This window comes from Mobula hypostoma, chromosome 11 (genome assembly GCF_963921235.1).
Source record: "Mobula hypostoma chromosome 11, sMobHyp1.1, whole genome shotgun sequence".
In the NCBI taxonomy this organism is placed as follows: Eukaryota; Metazoa; Chordata; class Chondrichthyes; order Myliobatiformes; family Myliobatidae; genus Mobula; species Mobula hypostoma.
In genome coordinates, this window is record NC_086107.1 from 112,193,812 (window position 1) to 112,213,935 (window position 20,124).

General features: G+C 44.9%; 1 protein-coding gene across 1 annotated transcript in view; it reads left to right on the top strand.

The window, feature by feature from the left end:
- Nucleotides 1-20,124, top strand: part of tbc1d17 (TBC1 domain family, member 17) — an 84,529-nt gene that overhangs the window by 58,313 nt on the left and 6,092 nt on the right. Inside the window, exons 11-16 of the mRNA XM_063062906.1 lie at nucleotides 905-1,021; nucleotides 3,943-4,043; nucleotides 8,247-8,346; nucleotides 12,144-12,241; nucleotides 17,094-17,210; nucleotides 19,209-19,295. Of these exons, the coding sequence (XP_062918976.1) occupies nucleotides 905-1,021; nucleotides 3,943-4,043; nucleotides 8,247-8,346; nucleotides 12,144-12,241; nucleotides 17,094-17,210; nucleotides 19,209-19,295 (620 nt within the window). The remainder of the gene's footprint in view (nucleotides 1-904; nucleotides 1,022-3,942; nucleotides 4,044-8,246; nucleotides 8,347-12,143; nucleotides 12,242-17,093; nucleotides 17,211-19,208; nucleotides 19,296-20,124) is intronic.

A 20,124-nucleotide genomic window follows, 5' to 3' on the forward strand; every position in this document is an offset into this window, starting at 1 on the left:
TCACCACCACCCAACAATCTCTTTGACCCCCCCACCACCCAACAATCTCTTTGACCCCTCCATCACCACCCAACAATCTCTTTGACCCCCCACCACCCAACAATCTCTTTGACCCCTCCATCACCACCCAACAATCTCTTTGACCCCCCCACCACCCACCAATCTCTTTGACCCCCCCACCACCACCCACCAATCTCTTTGAACCCCCACCACCACCCAACAATCTCTTTGACCCCCCCCACCACCCAACAATCTCTTTGACTTCCCCCACCACCAGCCACATCAGGCAAGAGGTACTGTAACATTAGGATAAGGGCTCTTCGGTTAGGAAACAACTTCTTCCCCCAGGCTGTGAGATTACCGAACTCTCTGCCACCCAGTAAGTCTGCTCCACCCTTCCATCGTGGCTGATTCTTTATCCCCTTTCTCCTGCCTTCTCCACTTAACCTTTGATGTCCTGATTGATGAACCTATCAACCTCCGCTAAAAATATACCCAATGGCTTGGCCTCCCTGTGGCAATCAATTTCACCGATTCACCACCCTCTGGCTGAAGAAATTCTTCCTCATCTCTGTTCTAAAGGGACCTTCTTGTATTCTGAGGCTGTGCCCTCTAGGTCCTAGACTGTCCCGTTATAGGAAACATCCTCTCCAGGTCCACGCTCTCTCAGCCTTTCTATATTTGATAGGTTTTAATGAGGTGCCCCCCTCATTCTTCTGAACTTCAATGAGTACAGCACTGATATGGTGAGGTCTGAATTGCACCACTGTTTGGAATCCTTTTTGCTAACATGTTGGTCCAAATGGCTGCCAGTCCTATTTTGGGAACTGCATTAACTTGTTAACACTTAGTATTAGCATTAGGGACTGTGTGTTGGAATTAATTTTTTTTTCTCTCTCTGCAGAGCGGGATGTTAGTAGGACTGATCGCAACAACAAGTTCTACGAGGGGAATGACAACCCATGCCTGGTGCTGTTGAATGACGTGCTGATGACTTACTGCATGTACAACTTCGATCTAGGTACCCTGTCTTTTCATGCTCGTATGCAAGCAGACACACACACATTCACCCAGAGAGACAAGCAGGCGCGCGCGCACACACACACACACACACACACATTCACCCAGAGAGACAAGCAGGCGTGCGCGCACACACACACACACACACACACACACACACACACACACACCCAGGGAGACAAACAGACACACACACACACACACTCACCCAGGGAGACAAACAGACACACACACACACACACTCACCCAGGGAGACAAACAGACACACACACACACCCAGGGAGACAAGCAGGCGCGCGCGCACACACACACACACACACACACACATTCACCCAGAGAGACAAGCAGGCGCGCGCGCACACACACACACACACACACACACACACCCAGAGAGACAAGCAGGCGTGCGCGCACACACACACACACACACACACACACACACACTCACCCAGGGAGACAAACAGACACACACACACACACACACTCACCCAGGGAGACAAACAGGCACGCACACACACACACTCATCCAGAGAGACAAACAGGCACACACACACGCACGCAGAGACACACACTCACCCAGAGAGACAAACAGACACACACACACACACACGCACGCACGCAGAGACACACACTCACCCAGAGAGACAAACAGGCACACACACACACGCAGAGACACACACACACCCACACACACTCACCCAGAGAGACAGACAGGCACGCGCACACACACGCACGGAGACAGATACACCCACACAGACGCACAAATCTTAGTGAGATGATGGAGTTTAAGGAGAAGATTTCTAACTTTGAGTTCATGTGTAGCCGATACTGAAGTGTGGCGGTATTTGGGTATGTCAGGATTGGAGTCCGAGGGTTTGGGGTGGGAGGCTGATGAAGTGAGTTTGTGGGTTCAGGTTGAGAATTTTCAGTGTGGGGCTTTTAATGGACTGGGGATCTGTGTTCGTTAGCAAATGCTGTGAAGGAAGTTGGTTACCAGGGCAACATAAATCTGGACTTACACTTATGGCCAATGGAATGGAGATCAAGGTGGAACAAACTGATAATAAAATATTTTAATTGCAAAATTAGATTAAAAGCAAAAATTGTATTATATTTATCAGCCATCCCATCCCATCGGGGTCTTTCCAGTACAGAACTCAAAAACTGCAGCTATTGTGCATTTCAATCAAATTCTTCCCTCTCTCCTGATCTGAGTAGGTCTTCACTGCTCTGTCCTTTTTCACTGTGTTGTATTGTATTTACAAAGTTAAAGAGCATAAAGAATTTGGGGTTGTCACCCGGACAAATAACAGCAGTGAGATGACCAACCTGGATCCAACTGAGAACGGACTGCCTCTGTACCTAGTGACAATATGCGCTAAGGTGCTGTACACTAGTGTCTTGTATCATATTTTAGAATTGGGCGGCATAGGAAGAGGCTATTCAACCCATCACAACTGTGCTAGCTCTTTGAAGGACCATTACAGTTAATCCCAATCTCCCTGTTTTTTTCTTTGTAACCCCCCCAAAAAAATGATCCCTTTGAAGAATTTTTTCAAATTCTCATTGAAAGCTACTCTTTCTTCTGTACCTACTGTCCTTTTAGACAGTAAGTACGAAATCATAAAATGAGACCCTCGGCTGGTCAGGGTCAACCATGGAAGTTGCCTCCTAGCTGCCTGAGTGTCGGTACGCAAGCCAGGGCAGTACAATATGGAGAGCAAGCTGTTGTCCGTGCAGCTGATGAATCCAAGGGCAAGGCAGAGACCGATACAGTTTGTACCAGCAGCTTCACAGGAGTTTGCCAGTCAGCATTGAACTCAATGTAGGGCTGCCTTAAGGAGTCCAACTCTGGACCTTTTCCCTCACTGTTTACTCCTGAAGCCTTCTCCATGAGTAGGTATAACCACAAGGCGGCAGAGGTTTGAGATCAGAGTTTTCCTTCTAGATGAGCTGCCATCTGGTGAGCCCCCTCTGCCCGAATCAACTGGTTTTAATATGCCAGTAACCCACCTTTGTCCCTTCTCCTGCCGGTAGAAACAATTCCGCTGGGCTTAGTAGCTAAGCCACAAGTGAAAGCCTGGAGTTGGACTTGGTTGCCAGAGGCTATTTGAGACGTACGCCATTCAGAGCATTTAATAGGTAGTGGGAGCTTATCCCCATTATTACCCTGGCTACGACCAAGATCACAAAAACCCTCCGTTCAAAAGCTGTACTAATTCTCGGACCTTTTGCAAATGGTCTTACACTTGTGACCCATTTGCTGACCTCCTGCCCATAGAAAGAGTTTTCTCCTTATTGACTCTCAAATGCTTTTAGAAATTCCTCCACATCTCAAAGGCACGAGGGTTGGTAGGTTGGTCACTGTGAATGGTCCCCGGTGTGTAGCTGAGTAGCAGAATCTGTGGAGAAGGAAAATAAGTGTGCGTAAATTTATTTAGAGATACAGCGCAGAGCAGGAGTTTCTGGCCCTTTGAGCCGCATTGCCCAGCAACCCCCGATTTAACCCTTGCCTAATCGCAGGGCAATCTACAATGACCACTTAGCCTACTAACCAGTACGTCTTTGGATTGTGGGACGAAACCAGAGCACCCGGAAAAAACCCCCGCAATCTACATACATATTCCCTACAGGTTACATCGGAATTAAACTCCAAACTCCGATGCCCCGAACTATAATAGCATTGCGCTAACTGTGGCGCCCAAATGGGTGCTTAATAACTTAATGGTCATCATGCACCAAGTGCACCAAAGTGCCTGTTTCTGTGCTGAGTGGTTCTACAACATTTAAATTCTACTTTAACCTTTTCAGCTCGAAGGGAAGCTCCCCCCAGCCTCTCATTCCCTGGTAACATTCTGACAGACCTGTGTACCTTCCCTCTAAGCTGACGTCTGAAACGGTTTGTGTTGCTCTGTTTTGCAGGTTACGTGCAGGGAATGAGTGACCTCCTCTCTCCCATACTCTATGTGACCCAGAATGAAGTCGATTCCTTCTGGTGTTTCACAGGCTTCATGGAGAAAGTGGTGAGTCCCCTGGGGGCCAGGGATATCCATTCTGCGTGGACAAGAGCGGGGAAGGTGCAGCAGCTCTTGGCTGGGTACCCTTTCCTCTGTCAGCCTCTAAGAAGCAGGTAGAGGAGTGACTGTTGTCGTTCAGTTAAGCTCAACCCTTGCTGCATTTACAGGCCTCTTGTGTCATAGGTCTCATTGCATGAACATGCCTCTCCTCCTCCTCCTGTCATTTAATATCATCTGGCAGACCAACTACAAGGTGCATTACTGCCCCCAACTGGACTGTGCTTTGCTAATATCATCTTCCAAACATCAAAGTAAACTTTTTTTGTCAGAGTACATACACGCCCCCACATACAACCCCCATGAATCTTTTTCCTGCATACCTAGCAAATCTATAGAACTGTAACTGTAAACGGGATCAATGAACAACAAACTGTATAAATGTAAATAAAAATAAATAGCAATAAATATCGAGCATGAAATAACTAAAAATAAATAACAATAAATATCGAGCATGGAATAACAAGATAAAGATTCCTTAAAGTGAGCCCATCGGTTATGAGAACACCAGAAGTGGAATGAGTGTAGTTATCTCCCTTTGTTCGAGAGCCTGATGGTTGAGGGGTAGTAACTGTTCTTGAACGTGATGGTGCGAGTCCTGAGGCTCTTGTGCCTTCGACCTGATGAGAGCAGTGGGAAAAGAGCATGGCCTGGGTGGTGAGGATCTTTGATGATGGATGCTGCTTTCCTACGACAGCATTTCATGTGGCTGTGCTCAATGGTCGGGAGGGCTGTTACCTGCGATGTACAGGGCCGAATCGACTACCTTCTATAGGATTTTCCACCCAAAGGCATTGGTGCTCCCATGCCAGGCCGTGATACACAACATAAAACTGAATCCGGTGTCATTAAATGCTCCAGGAACTTATCGCACTGAACCAAGAGGATGTCTTGTAATTTCTGAGCCAGCATGAAAACAGCAGCAATGACTGGATAAATCTGTCCTCTCCAGCCTATAGAAGGCCCGGACCAATAATTGCAATTACTTCCGGGAGCATGGTGCACATCCAAGTATTATTCTCTAAACTTAGCAGCCTGTTTAAACAGCCTGTCACTCCCTCACTGGTGCCCATCAACGTCCCCTCTAATTTGTAATGACCAGTGTGTGCAAACATCTTGTGTTGAGCAATCTTTTGCCCAGTGAAGCAACGTGTGCACACTGGATAATTTTTTCAATAAAAGCAGTATAAATAAGCCAATTCTAAAATCTGCAGACAAATCACCGCAAATTGCACGTTGTCAACACCGTCCACGTCAGAAACCGAAGAAGGAAATGTGATTGTGTACGATCGTGAAATATACTTAACAGCTGCCAACGAGGTAGAAGGCGACAACCTTTTGTGCGCAAGTAGCAAAAGATGAGTGTGCACACAGGTACACACCTTAGAGGGAGTGTTGGTGTTCATTTCAAACCAGCCGATGGGGTTTCTTTCAGTTGCCACACCTCTCCCTTCTTTTCCACCTTCAGCCTTCTCTAGTCGGCTGTCAGTCTTCCCAAAATCATTCGTTCTTGGTCTCCATCTGAAGTCCCACACGCTTCTCCTGACTGAAGAGCACCTTGTATATCTGCGCGTTACATAGCTCATCTCTCAGTCAGAGAAACAAAGACCAGTAATCAGAGTCATTTCACCCTGACAGGTTGTCTGTCCTCTCTTCCTTTTGTCACTTAGCAGATATCAATTGCTCGTTAAGGGTAAATACAAAATAATCTGTAGATGCTGTGATCAAAGCAACACTTTCAGTACGCTGGATGAACTCAGCAGGTCGGGCAGCATCAGTTAGAAACGTTAAGAGTAATACTGATCATAGGACTTAGGATGTGAACTGCAATACTCAGTTGGTAGTACAGAGGATTCCGGTTAATTGGGACACATCAGGACCAGTACATTTTGCCCCAATTATAATTGTCCTGCCATGCAGCATCCACCCTGCCTAAACACGCCTGGGCAAGATAGAAACATTTTCAGCTTACGTGGTGGGCATCATTTTAATTGACGAATTATGAATTGAAATAATGAATATAGGCAAATTCAAAAAGGATGGTGCATGATAGGGAAATTTCATGGTGATTTTCATGATTGGCAGCCCAAAATCCACAAGATACACCCGAAGGTATTCAGGAAGCAAAGTCTTTGTTGTCTGGTGTTTGCTGAAGTTTCATGGAAATAATTAAAAATGTATTTTTTAAAAAAAGATAAACAGTAATAAATATGTATTTAAGCAAAATAAGAAGAGATTAGAACATTACCAATAAAATCATGTAATAGTTCCCTATATTTATCATGAGAGAAATTCATCCAGTGTATGCTGAACAAAATCAGTGTAGACACCTAGCGTAGATAATGGACTGCCTTCATACAATGCTGTTGATGATTGCATCCTCCAAATCTTCATTTTCATTGCAACATTCAAAATGATTGTCGATACCTTCAAATTCTTCATAGTGTTTAACTTGTTGAAGTAGTGAAATCGTTTCATTTTCACTACCAGCCGTTTCCAGCATCTCCAAGCCTGAATGCTTGAAACCGCAGTGAGCAAAATCGTTCTGAACACCAACTATCCTACATTTTGAACGCAAACACATACAGCTGACACTATTTAAAAACTGTTCATTCTAAGCATGGTCAAGCATCTAACAGCCACACAAGCGCACAAACTGATGCACGATAGAATCTTCCCCAATTGATCAGCATGATGTCCCAAATAAGCGGCTGTCCCAATCAACCGATGGCCCAATTAACTGGAATCCACTGCATTTGACAAGCTGCTGTGGTTGGTTTGTGACGCTTTAGGTAGCTGACAGGTATCATATGATTTTCCAAAGTCAGTAAATGTTGTGGAATATTTCAGCCAATCTTAAATTGTGAAGGAACTTTGTCTACATATTTATTAATTTGTTATTTTAGTGATTCAGAATCAGGTTTAATATCACTGCATATGTCATGAAAGTTGTTAACTTAGCAGCAATATAGTACAGTACATGATAAATAGTAAAAAAGAATTACAGTAAGTATGTATGTATATTAAATAGTTAAATTAAAAATAGTAGTGCTAAAACAGAAATAAAAAAAAGGAAGTAATAAGGTAGTGTCCATGGGTTCAATGTCCACTCAGAAATCTGATGGCAGAGGGGAAGAAGTTGTTTCTGAATCACTGAGTGTGTGCCTTCTGGCTTCTGCACCTCCTTCCCGATGGTAACAATGAAAAGAGGGCATGTCCTGTGTGAAGAGGGTCCTTTAATAATGGACGTTGCCTTTCTGAGACACCGCTCCTTGAAGGTGTCTTGGATGCTACAGAGTACCCAAGATGGAGCTGACTAACTCTACAACTTTCTGGAGCTTCTTTCAATCCTGTGCAGTAGCCTTCCCTCCATTATCAGACAATGATTCAGCCAGTCAGAATGCTCTTCTTGGTACATTTGTAGAAATTTGCAACTGTCTTAGGTGACGAACCAGATTTGCTCAAACTTCCGTCTTGCCTTCATTATGGCTGCAGCAGTATGTTGGGAGCAGGATAAATCCTCAGAGATATTGACAGGAAGTTGAGATTCCTCACTCTCTGCACTTCCGATCCCTCTATGAGGAAGGGTGTGAGTTCCCTCGTCTTGCCCTTTCTGAAGTCCACAATCAGCTCTTTGATCTTGCTGATGTTGAGTGCAAGGTTGAAGTGCAGTATAATCGTGTATCTTTGTACCGTGCTGCTGCCACAAATTTCACATCATGTAAGTCAGTTATAAAGAGATGCCTCAAAAAGGCAATATACATTATTAAGGACTCCCATCAACCATTACATGCCCTCTTCTCATTGCTACCATCAGGGAGAAGGTACAGGAGCCTGAGGAGACACACTCAATGTTTTAGGAACAGTTTCTTCCCTTCTGCCATCAGATTTCTGAATGGACATTGAAACTATGTACACTACCTCCCTATTTTTTGCCATATTCAGTTAATTTCTTTTTTATATATACTCACTGTAGTTTATAGTTTTCATTATTACGCATTGCATTGTACTGCTGCCACAAAACAACAAATTTCACAGCACATGCCAGTGATATTAAACCTGATTCTGACCTTTGACGGTGAGAAACTGCTTCTGACGGAAAGGTTGTGCAAGCCCTGCTCATGAAAGTCTGTCTCGTGCCGTTGTTCACAGCACCGGAATTTTGAGGAAAGCCAGGAGAGCATGAAGGAACAGCTGGAAAAGTTGGCCCTGCTGCTGAGGGTGCTGGACTCTGCACTCTGCGACTTCCTAGGTCAGTGATGCATTCCAGCATGTGTACAGTCCTTGAAAAACTATTCATCCCCCAACCTTTTGTTCACAGGTACTTTTGAGTTTTTCAATTTAACTGAAAATGCTTATTTGTGAATCACACCTTTTTTTCACAGTAGTGCCCAAAAACAGGGGAAATTGTAAAGCGTGAAAAACTAAGAATTCAAATTATTCACCTTCCCCCATTTTCAACCTGACCATTTACCTTGACTCCATGTTGATTGTCACTTGCTGCCCATGCTCTTGATGTTACTTTAGTACATAGAACATTGAACAGTACAACACAGTATAGAGTCATAGAAAACTACAACAGAGAAACAGGCCCTTTGGCCCGTCTAGTCCATGCTGAACCATTTAAACTCCCATAGACCTGCAACTGGGACCATAGCCCTCCATACCCCTACCATCTGTGTACCTATCCAAACTTCTCTTAAACGTTGAAATGAAGACTAGATTAGATTATGAGGGCACTCAGTCCTCGTTTATTGTCATTTAGAAATCCATGCATTAAAAATGATACGTTCATTTTTTAATGAACGTATTAAAAATACGTTCCTCCAGAATGATATCACGAGAACACAGGACAAACCAAGACTAAAACTGACAAAACCACATAATTATAACATATAGTTTCAACAGTGCAAAGCAATACCACTTGTGCTGGCATGCTCCCATGACCCTCTGAGTGAAGAAGTTCCCCCTCATGTGTCCGTTAAATCTTGCTCACCTTTCACACTTAGCCCATGACCCCTGGTTGTAGTTCCACTTAACCTCAGTGGAAAAAGCCTGCTTGCATTTACCCTATCTGTACCCCTCATAGTTTTGTCTCATAATATTGCTTGCATAAGGTGCTGGAGATGCATAATAACTATGACGTCATCTACTTGCCTAACAACCTTCAAACAGGAAACTGTTAAAATTAAATCATCTATTGAGAAATATTATTTAATTTTAACTGTTTACGTACGTGTGTGTGTGCATGCGTGCGCCAATGGCCCTTATCTGTGATAGACTGGCTTCCATGGTTTTTCTCTGGATGCTACTGATCACAAAACTGAGTGAGTTGGTAGGTTGATTGACTGCGGAAAATTGCCCCTAGTGTGTAAACGAGTGTTAGAAGGTGGGATAAATTTATGGGATTGTTGGGAGAGTGAAAATATCTGATTTAATGTAGGATTTGGTATAAATGGGTGGTTACTGATCAGCGTTGACTTTGTAGGTCAAAAGTCATGTTTCCATGCTGTGTGACACTGAGGTCTCTCGTTACCACCATCACCCTCCTCTATAAAACACTACCACCACTTCTACACAGCCCACCACAGACACGCACACGTACACACACACACACACACACACACACATTTTAATTTCCTGGTTTGCAGGTGCAGGAGGACGTGTGTAGAGATGCATGCAATTGCACCACCTACACACGCTTCTAATCTCTTGTCTTACACGTGGTATAAACAGAGCAGGTGGTTCTTTTCGCTGGCGGCTGTCAATTGAAAGCTATCAATTAGGCTGACTCCATCCAGTTCAGTGCGGGGGGGGGGCGATAGTGTCTGAATGTTGTAACATTGGCAGTTGCTGCTATTTTCCATACCCTCTGTCTCCCAGAGGCTCTAAGAAAGACAGCTCAAGCTGTATTCTGAAGGCAGTTCCTGTGCATCTGGACAAGGTTTGAGACAGATTGGGGCGCTTGGATGGTTACTGAGAGTCACTGCACATGGCGAGTGTGGATATGAATGAGAGATTGCACGGTTGCTTAGAACTTCTGGAACTAATGCGGCAATGGAACCCCATCACAACTTCTGTTTAATTTTAAAGATACCTTGTTATTCCAAGTTCTAATCCACAGTAATAACACTAGAAACTGCCAGCAAGGCTAGTTTTCCAGATGTCTTCTTCTTGAGGACCACAGTTGAGGGTTCGTTACCCGTGGGAGTGGGAGGGGTCAGGCAGGGGGAGTATGCTCCTCAGCAGCGGTGTGAATAGATGAATCAACATGGTGCCACAGGAGTGGCTGGAAATGTGGAAGGGTATAGACCATAAAGGAACTTCGGCAAAGGAATGAGAGTCAACGCCTGGTTTTTAATTGTAAATAGTTTTATTGTAAATCGGTTTTATTCTTGACTAAGGTTTGAGAGTCAACGAATGATTTATTGTAAACATCTTTGTTTTGAATAAGGACTGAGAGCCAACGCATGATTTATTGTAAATAACTTTACTTATTGAATAAGGACGCAGAGTCAATGCATGATTTATTGTAAATAACTTTATTTATTGAATAAGGACGCAGAGTCAACGAATGTTTTTTTGTAAATAACTTTATTTTGCAATATTTCTGAATAAAGTATATTTTTGAGAAAAAAAAGATGTCTTCTTCTTGGCCCCAATCTCCCAGTAGAGCTTAGGCTGCCAATGACCGCCCATCTCCATCATCCTCTGTCCTGACTTGTCTCTCTCTGTTATTTGTAATGTGGACTGAGTGAAACTAAATACTCTACTGTAAATTGCGAGACAGCTTTGCTCCATCCGCCACAAAAAGCGGGATTTCACCGAGACCACCCATTTCAATTCTACTTCTCATTCCCGTTCCGACGTGTCAGTCCACAGCCTCCTCTACTGCCAGAGTGAGGCCAGACTCAGGTTGGAGGAGCAACACCTCATATTCCATCTGGTGCCCCCTCCTTCACCATTTCCCATTCCCATTTCCCTCTCTCACCAAAACACCTCCCTCCAGTGCTCCTCCCCCTTCCCTTTCTTCCATGGTCCTCTGTCCTCTCCTATCAGGTTCCCCCTTCTCCAGCCCGTTATCTCTTCTGCCAGTCATCCCCAGCTCTTCACTTAGCCGTTCCCCCTCTCCTGATTTCACCCATCATCTTCCTCCTCTGTTTCCCCCCACCTCCTTACTCTGACTCTGAAATCTCCTTTTCCTTTCCAGTCCAGACTGTTTGTTCTCCTCCATAGATGCTGCCTGGCCTGCTGAGCTCCTCCAGCATTTTGTGTGTGTTCCAATGTTGATTCCTTGATATCAGTGCATACTATCTGCTTTGATTAATACATTGTTTTCATTTGGCGATAATATGCCATTCATCGGACAAAAAAAAATTCTCAGGCCTCTTGTCACATTTACTACAATGAGCATATTAATGACGGTGGAATTTTTTTGTGTTCTGCCAATCCTGTGCTTATTATTTTAAGGGCTTTTTACCCTTGATTTATCTAGTTTGGTTATAGTACCTTTTGTAGGGGTTTAATTTCTTTTTAAGGGGTTGATTGGGGCGATTGATTTAATTGCCTTTTAGTTGGGGAAAGGGATTCCTTCCACCTTGTGTTTGGATGGCTAGGGTGTGCCTACACTGCCCTCTAGTAGCGAGCTGTTCCTACTACACTTGCTTAGCAGCTTCAAAGAGATGGCTTTATTTGTCACAAGAATGTTGAAACATCGCAACGTTGTGTGAAATATGCCGTTTTGCGTCAACGACCAACACAGTTTGTGCTGGGGGCAGCCCGCAAGTGTCCGCTGCCAACATAGCCTGCCTGCAAGTCACAAACCCTAACCCGTACGTCTTGTGGGAGGAAGCTGGAGCACCGGGAGGAAGTCCGTGGAGTCACAGGGAGAAAGTGCAAACTTCTTCCAGACAGGGTTGAGAATAGAACCCCAGTCAGCGATCACAGGTGCTGTAAAGCGATTATGCTACCCACTACGCTACCGTGATGCCGTCTACACTTCTGTGCCGTCCTCTATGCAACCGTTCCAATGACTCTTTCTTTCCCCAGATTCCAGAGAGTCGGGTAACCTCTGCTTCTGTTTCCGCTGGCTTCTCATCTGGTTTAAAAGGGAGTTTTCCTTTCCAGATATACTGCGCCTTTGGGAGGTATGGACTTTGATTCAATGGTGATATGCTGTGTTGGTGCCTACGTTATCTAGACACCCAATTTATGCAGTTCCAATTTTTATTCATAGTCATAGTCATACTTTATTAATCCCGGGGGAAATTGGTTTTCATTACAGTTGCTCCATAAATAATAACTAGTAATAGAACCATAAATAGTTAAATAGTAATATGTAAATTATGCCAGCAAATTATGAAATAAGTCCAGGACCAGTCTATTGGCTCAGGGTGTCTGACCCTCCAAGGGAGGAGTTGTAAAGTTTGATGGCCACAGGTAGGAATGACTTCCTATGACGCTCAGTGCTGCATCTCCGTGGGATGAGTCTCTGGCTGAATGTACTCCTGTGCCGAACTAGTACATTATGTAGTGGGTGGGAGACATTGTCCAAGATGGCATGCAACTTGGACAGCATCCTCTTTTCAGACACCACCATGAGAGAGTCCAGTTCCATCCCCACAACATCACTGGCCTTACGAATGAGTTTGTTGATTCTGTTGGTGTCTGCTACCCGCAACCTGCTGCCCCAGCACACAACAGCAAACATGATAGCACTGGCCACCACAGTCTCGTAGAACATCCTCAGAATCGTCCGGCAGATGTTAAAGGACTTCAGTCTCCTCAGGAAATAGAGACAGCTCTGGCCCTTCTTGTAGACAGCCTCAGTGTTCTTTGACCAGTCCAGTTTATTGTCAATTCGTATCCCCAGGTATTTGTAATCCTCCACCATGTCCACACTGACCCCCTGGATGGAAACAGGGGTCCCCAGTACCTTAGCTCTCCTCAGGTCTACCACCAGCTCCTTAGTCTTTTTCACATGAAGCTGCAGATAATTCTGCTCACAGCATGTGACAAAGTTTCCTACCGTAGCCCTGTACTCAACCTCATCTCCCTTGCTGATGCATCCAACTATGGCAGAGTCATCAGAAAACTTATGAAGATGACAAGACTCTGTGCAGTAGTTGAAGTCCGAGGTGTAAATGGTGAAGAGAAAGGGAGACAAGACAGTCCCCTGTGGAGCCCCAGTGCTGCTGATCACTCTGTCGGACACACAGTGTTGCAAGCACACGTACTGTGGTCTGCCAGTCAGGTAATCAAGAATCCATGACACCAGGAAAGCATCCACCTGCATCGCTGCATTCTTTGTAACACTTTCCTTGAGTAAAGTAAATATTGAATGCAATGACTCAAACAATTAAAAATTAGTTTTATTTTGGGCTACCTCGTCACAGGATGAGAACAGTTAACAGTGCAACAGGAAGCCATTCTGTCCGTCGAGTCAGTACTAGCTGCATGTACGAGCATACTTTGCCTTGTCACTCTGTTAACATTGCGCTGAGTATACGCACTTCATTGTCTACCGTGGCATATTCTCACAGTGGGTCCTAAACTGAGCTGATGTGTGCAGGTTGGTTTTATGGTGCCTTTCCCGCCTTGTACGTAGAGTATTCCATTTCTTCATTTCTTCAGTAATGCAGATATGTAAATGTGTATATATTGTCTGTATACTGTATTTAAGGTAGATGCTTCTGTTTTGGAATACAATTGTAACTACTTTGTGGGATGCATTATGTTCTGATTCATGTGTAGTCTTAAGTTAACTTTGTGTGTAATTAAAGATGCTATGTCCTGGTGCCTAATTATCAGGGCTCATCGCTCTCAGAGGGAGAGAGTGAGATCGGGGCTGCCAGGAGTTCACACCGTACAAAAGTATGGAGCTGTTATTATGTTTTCTGGTAGATATCTTTTTGTAAATATTCGCACTTTTCTTTTGTAAGTTTGATTTTTGACGCACCAAATAAACACCCTCGCACTTAAGTGCTGAGCAACTCCAACCATTCTTCCTTTGGTCGTATTCCACATATCTAACAGCGTCCAAGACAAACAAGCCTGCTGATTGGCATCTCATCAACAGTTTAAATATTCATTCCCTTCCCCACTGCTGCACAGTGGCTGCTCTGTTTTGTCAGCTACAAAACGCAGCGCTGTGACTCATTTCGTCTACTCTTGGCAGCATCTCTAAGCTTACCATCTCTAGCAACGAGGAAGACAAAAGTGGCACTTGCAGGAGAACATCACAGCCTGCTGTTTTGCTCTGAGTAACCAGCACCCTGAATTCCTGGTCCTCTCTGTATGGAAATAGCCCTGCACTAATCTTTGACGCCACAGTATCGTAGCGGTTAGTGCAGCACGGGGTGTCGGAGTTCGGTATTCAATTCCAACGCTATCTGTACGTCCTCCCCATAGAATGTGTGGATTTTTTTTCCTCCAACAACCCAAAGACATATCAGCTAAGTAGGTTAATTGTAAATTGTCCCGTGATTAGTCTCGGGTTAAATGGGGGTGGCTGGGAGGCACAGTTTGAAGGGCCGGAAGGGCCTATTCCATGCTGTATCACAATAAATTAATTAATCAATCAATCAATCAATCCTGGAATTCCCTGTCTCTTAGCACCATGGTTCGTGAGAAGGCATTTACTGAGCTTTAGTACGTTTCTGTACTCGACATAGAAACAGGCCCTTTGGCCCATCTAATTTGAGCTGATCAAGATGCCTTCCAGACCTAGTCCCACTGGCCTGAATTGGGCCCATATGCCTCCAAATCTTTGGCTGCATCTACCAAGGTACAGTGAAAACATTGTCCTGCTTAAACAGATCAACTCATTGCACAGTGCATGGACTGAAATAAGGTAAAACAATAACGCTGCACCGTAAGCTACCAAAAAAGCGCAGTGCAAGGGAAGCGATAAAGTGCAAGATCGTTAACAGGTAGATTGTGAGACCAAGAGTCCATCTAATCGTACAAGAGGTCCATTCGATAGCCTGGTAACGGTGGGGTAGAAGCTGCCCTCGAGTCTGGTGGTACGTGCTTTCTGGCTTTTGTATCTTCTACCCGGTGGGAGAGGGGAGTAGAGAGGATGACTGGGGTGAGTGGGGTCTTGGATTATGTTGACTGCTTTAATCAGTCAGTGAGAAGTAGAGACAGAGTCCATAGAGGGAAGGCTGAGCTGTGTCCACAATGCTCTGCGGTTTGTTGGCGGTCATGTGTAGATCAGTTGCCACACCAAGCTGTTATGTGTTCAGAAAGAATGTTTTCTATGGTGCATTGACAAAAATAGAAGAATTGTAGGAGCATGCTGAATTTCTTTAGCCTCCAGAGGAATTAGAGATGTTGGTGAGCCATGACATCAGAACGGGCTATTGGTGATGTCAACACTTGAAGTTTTCAACCCTCTCAAATTCAACATCTTTCCTGTCCATGTCGCTGTCAAAATGTCTTCTCAACATTGTAATTATAACCACTTCTAACACTTTGGTGTTCTGCCAAAGGGTTTCAGCCCGAAACATCGGCTGTACTTATTTCCATAGATGCTGCCTGGCCTGCTGAGTTCCTCCAGCATTTTGTGTGTGTTGTTCGGATGCCCAGCATCTGCAGATTTTCTCTAGTTTCTAACTTGCCTCACACTTTCTCTGGCAGCTCATTCCCTACAACCGCAACCCTTTGAGTGGGAAACCTCTACCTCTCACACCCCTTTAAATCTTCCTCCTCTCACCCTAACTAACCAGGAAAAGGAAACTCTCACCATGCACTGTATCTGTACCCCTCCTGATTTTATACGGACTGGGCTGGATACAGTGGACGTGGCCCAGTCCATCACGGGTAAAGTCCACCCCACCGGTGATTACCTGTACACGGGAGCGCTGTTGCAGGAAAGAAGCAGCCATCATCAGGGATCCCCACCATCCAGGCCATGCTCTCTTCTCCTTGCTGCCATCAGGAAGAAGGCACAGGAGCCACAGGGCCCACGCCACCGAGTTCAGGAACAGTTACTACCCCTCAACCATCAGGCTCTTAAACCAGAGAGAACAACTTCACTCAACTTCACTTGCCCCATCACTGAACTGTTCCCCCAACCTATGGACTCACTTTCAAGGACTCTTCATCTCACTTTCTCTATTTATTATTATTTTGTTTTTTATTTCTCATTTTGGATTTGCGAGTTTGTTTTTTGTTGCACATTGGTTGTTTGTCCATCCTGTTAGGCGCAGTCTTTCAGTGATTCTATTGTGCTTCTTGTATTTACTGTGAATGCCCACAAGAAAATGAATCTCAGGGTTGTATATCGTGATGTATATGCACTTTCATAATGAATTTATTTTGAACTTTAAACGTTTTATACCTCTGAGGTCACCCCTCTGCATCCTCAGCTCTAGATGACTCTCCAGCAGCTTCTCAGACTCAGTCAGGGATGGGCAAGAAATGCTGGCCTTTCAAGTAGTGCCAAGATCTTGAAAATTACCTTCTTTAAATTATTTTTTGAAAAGTGTTTGATGCGCCAATTTAAGGAGTCAGCTGGGCGCCGTGACAACACAGCGGTTTGCACAACGCTGTTACAGCTCATGTCATCGGAGGTCAGAGTTCAATTCTGACGTCATCTGTAAGGAATCTATACGTCCTCCCCGTGGAACGCGTGGGATTTCTCCGGGTGCTCCGGTTTCCTCCCGCAGTCCAAAGACGTACCAGTCAGTAGGCTAATTGGTCGGTGTAAATTGGCCTGTCATTAGGCTAGGGTTTAAACTCGGTTTCTGGGAGGCACAGCTCAAAGGGCCGGAAGGGCAAATCCGTGCTGTATCTCAATAGATGGATAAGACCAACGGGCGTGGACTACATCAGGAAATGTTGCTACGTAGTGTGGTTTATCTCATTACAAACCAGAGCATAATGCTGGCTCCAGTTCTTCGCAGTTGCCAGTACCATGATTGGTTGTATTGAGTTTGCTTTGCAGTTCTCATGTGGTACTGATCAACTGAGCTCTTCTTCTTCCCCTCCTGCCAGGTACAATGGACAGGCCATCCATGTCCTAACTTCCACCTGCTGGTGTGCTGTGCTATCCTGGACTCTGAGCGAGATGCACTGATGAACCCCAACTACGGCTTCAATGAGATACTCAAGGTAATCACTCAGAAGTGTTTGTAAATGTGAATTTTCTGCTTTTTTTTTCCCCCTTTAAGCTGATAAGCGGCACATACTACCTTCATGTTATACAGTCATAGAAAAGTCCATGCCAAACCATTTAAACTGCCTGCTCCCATCGACCTGCACCAGGTCCATAGCCCTCCATACTTCTCCTATCCATATACCTATCCAAACTTCTCTTAAACGTTGAAATCGAGCTCGCATGCACCACTTGTACTGGCAGCTCATTCTCATGACCCTCTGAGTAAAGAAGTTTCCTGTCATGCTCCCCTTAAACTTTTCACTTTTCACCTTTCACCTTAACCCATTGGTGGTTGTAGTCCCACCAATCCTCAGTGGGAAAAAGCCTGCTTGCATTACTCTATCTATATCCCTCTATCAAATCTCCTCTCAATCTTCTACGCTCCAAGGAATAAAGTCCTAAACTATTCAATCTTTCCTTATAACTCAGGTCCTCCCGACCTGGCAACATCCTTGTATATTTTCTCTGAACTCTTATTTACATCTCTCCTGACCAAAACTGCACACAATACTCCAAATTGGCCCTCACCAACATCTTATACAATTTCAACATAACATCCCATCTCCTGTACCCAGTATTTTGATCTGTGCCAAAAGCTTTCTTTACAACCTTATCAGCTCTTTGCTTCATTTCACTTTCAAACAAGTGCCAGGAATATGGAACCTAAAATGACTATAGACTCAGTGGCCCCTTTATTAGGTACACCTCATTAATGCAAATATCCAATCAGCCAATCATGTAGCAGCAACTCAATGCACAAAAGCATGCAGACATGGTCAAGAGGTTCAGTTGTTAGTCAGACCAAACATCAGCATGGGGAAGAAATATGATCCAAGTGATTTTGACCATGGAAGAGTTGTTGGTGTCAAATGGGGTGGTTTGAGTATCTCAGAAATTGCTCATCTCCTGGTATTTTCACACACAATTGTCTGTAGAGTTTACAGAGAATGGTGTGAAAAACAAAAAAAAACATCCAGTGAGAGGCAGTTCTGTGGGAGAAAACACCTTGTTAATGAGAGAGGTCAGAGGAGAATGGTCAGACTGGTTCAAACTGACAGGAAGGAGGCAGTAACTCAAATAACCACACGTTACAACAGTGGTGTGCAGAGGAGTTTCTCTGAATGCACAACACGTCCAAACTTGACCTGGATGGGCTACAGCAGCAGGAGATCGTAAACATGCACTCAGTGTCCACTTTATTATGTAAAGGAAGTACCTCATGAAGTGTCCACTAAGTGACCCATTCCTGGATCTCACCATCAGGGGGTTTTTAGAGTACCCGAGAATTGCTGTCACCTACTCCGCATCAGCTACACCAGCACTCCGGTATGAGTTGATAGTTTTCAGCAACACACACAAAATGCTGGAGGAACTCAGCAAGCCAGGCATCATCTATGGAGGGGGAATAAACAGTCGATGTTCCAGGCGGAGACCCTTCATCAGGACGGAAACGGAACCGGGAAGAAGCCAGAGCAAGAAGTTGGGAAGAGAGGGAGTACAAGCTGGAATGTGATAGGTTAGGCCAGATGGCGGGGGGGGGGGGGAATGGATGGGTGGGAGGGGTAAATGTTGTAAGAGGCCAGGATGTGATAGGTGGAATAGACCTATCACAGACTGAAGAAGAAAGAATCTGATAGAAGAGGACAGTGGGTCATGGGAGAAAGGGAAGGAGGAGGGAGGTGATGAGCACTTAAGGATAAGAGAAAGGTGAGAGGAGAACAAGAAATGGGGAATGGAGAAAGAGGAGAGGGGGAAAAATTACTGGAATTCAGCGAAGAACCTTGATACTTTACATCAGCTACACCAGCCCTCCAGTTTGGGTTCATGATCTACTGCTGGAGCCCTCCGCTTCCAGGTTCGGCGTGCTGTGCCTTCAGAGGTCTTCCACGTCCGCAGAACCGCTTGAATTTATAATAGTGCTGGATCTCTGAGTCCCTCTTTCTCTCCTGCAGCACATCAATGAGCTGACCATGAGACTGAACATGGAAGACATCCTGTGCAGGGCGGAAGCGATATACCAGCAGTTGGCTGCCTGTCCGGTGAGTTTGGCCAGAAGCAACAACTGCAGTAATGTGTCACCATACTTCACAGCTTTGTAAGGAACGTGAATCTGTCTGGGATAGGGACTGAGTTCCAATGGCAGATGGAATACAGTGTGGGGAAGCACTTTGAGCCTTTCCTGGTTGGCTGCAGGTGACTAGTGATATTCCTCGCTTGGTGTTGGTCCATTACTTTCCAGTATATATGTTAATGACTTGAATGATGGGATTGATGGCATTTTGGCCACGTTTGTGTGTGATACAAAGACCATATAGGAGCAAAACTAGGCCTTTTGGCCCATCAAGTCTGCTCTACCATTTCTCATGGCTGATCCAATTTTCCTCTCAGCCCCAAACTCCTGCCTTCTCCCTGTATCCCTTCATGCTCAGACCAATCAAGAATCTATCAACCTCTGCCTTAAATATGCATAAAGACTTGGGCCTTCACAGCTGCCTGTGGCAACGAATTCCACAGATTCGCCACTCTCTGGCTAAAGGAATTCCTTCTCATCTCTGTTCTAAAAGGATCCCCCTATATTTTGAGGCTGTGTCCTCTGGTCTTAGACTCTCCCACCATAGGAAACATCCTCTCCACATGCACTCTATCAAGGCCTTTCACCATTCGATAGGTTTCAATGAGATCACCCCTCATTCTTCTGAATTCCAGTGAATACAGGCCCAGAGCCATCAAACGTTCTTTATATAACAAGCCATTCAATTCTGGAATCATTTTTGTGAACCTCCTTTGAACCCTTGCCAGTCTTTGCACATCCTTTCTAAGATAAGAGGCCCAAACCTGCTCACAATACTCGAAGAGAGGCCTTATCAG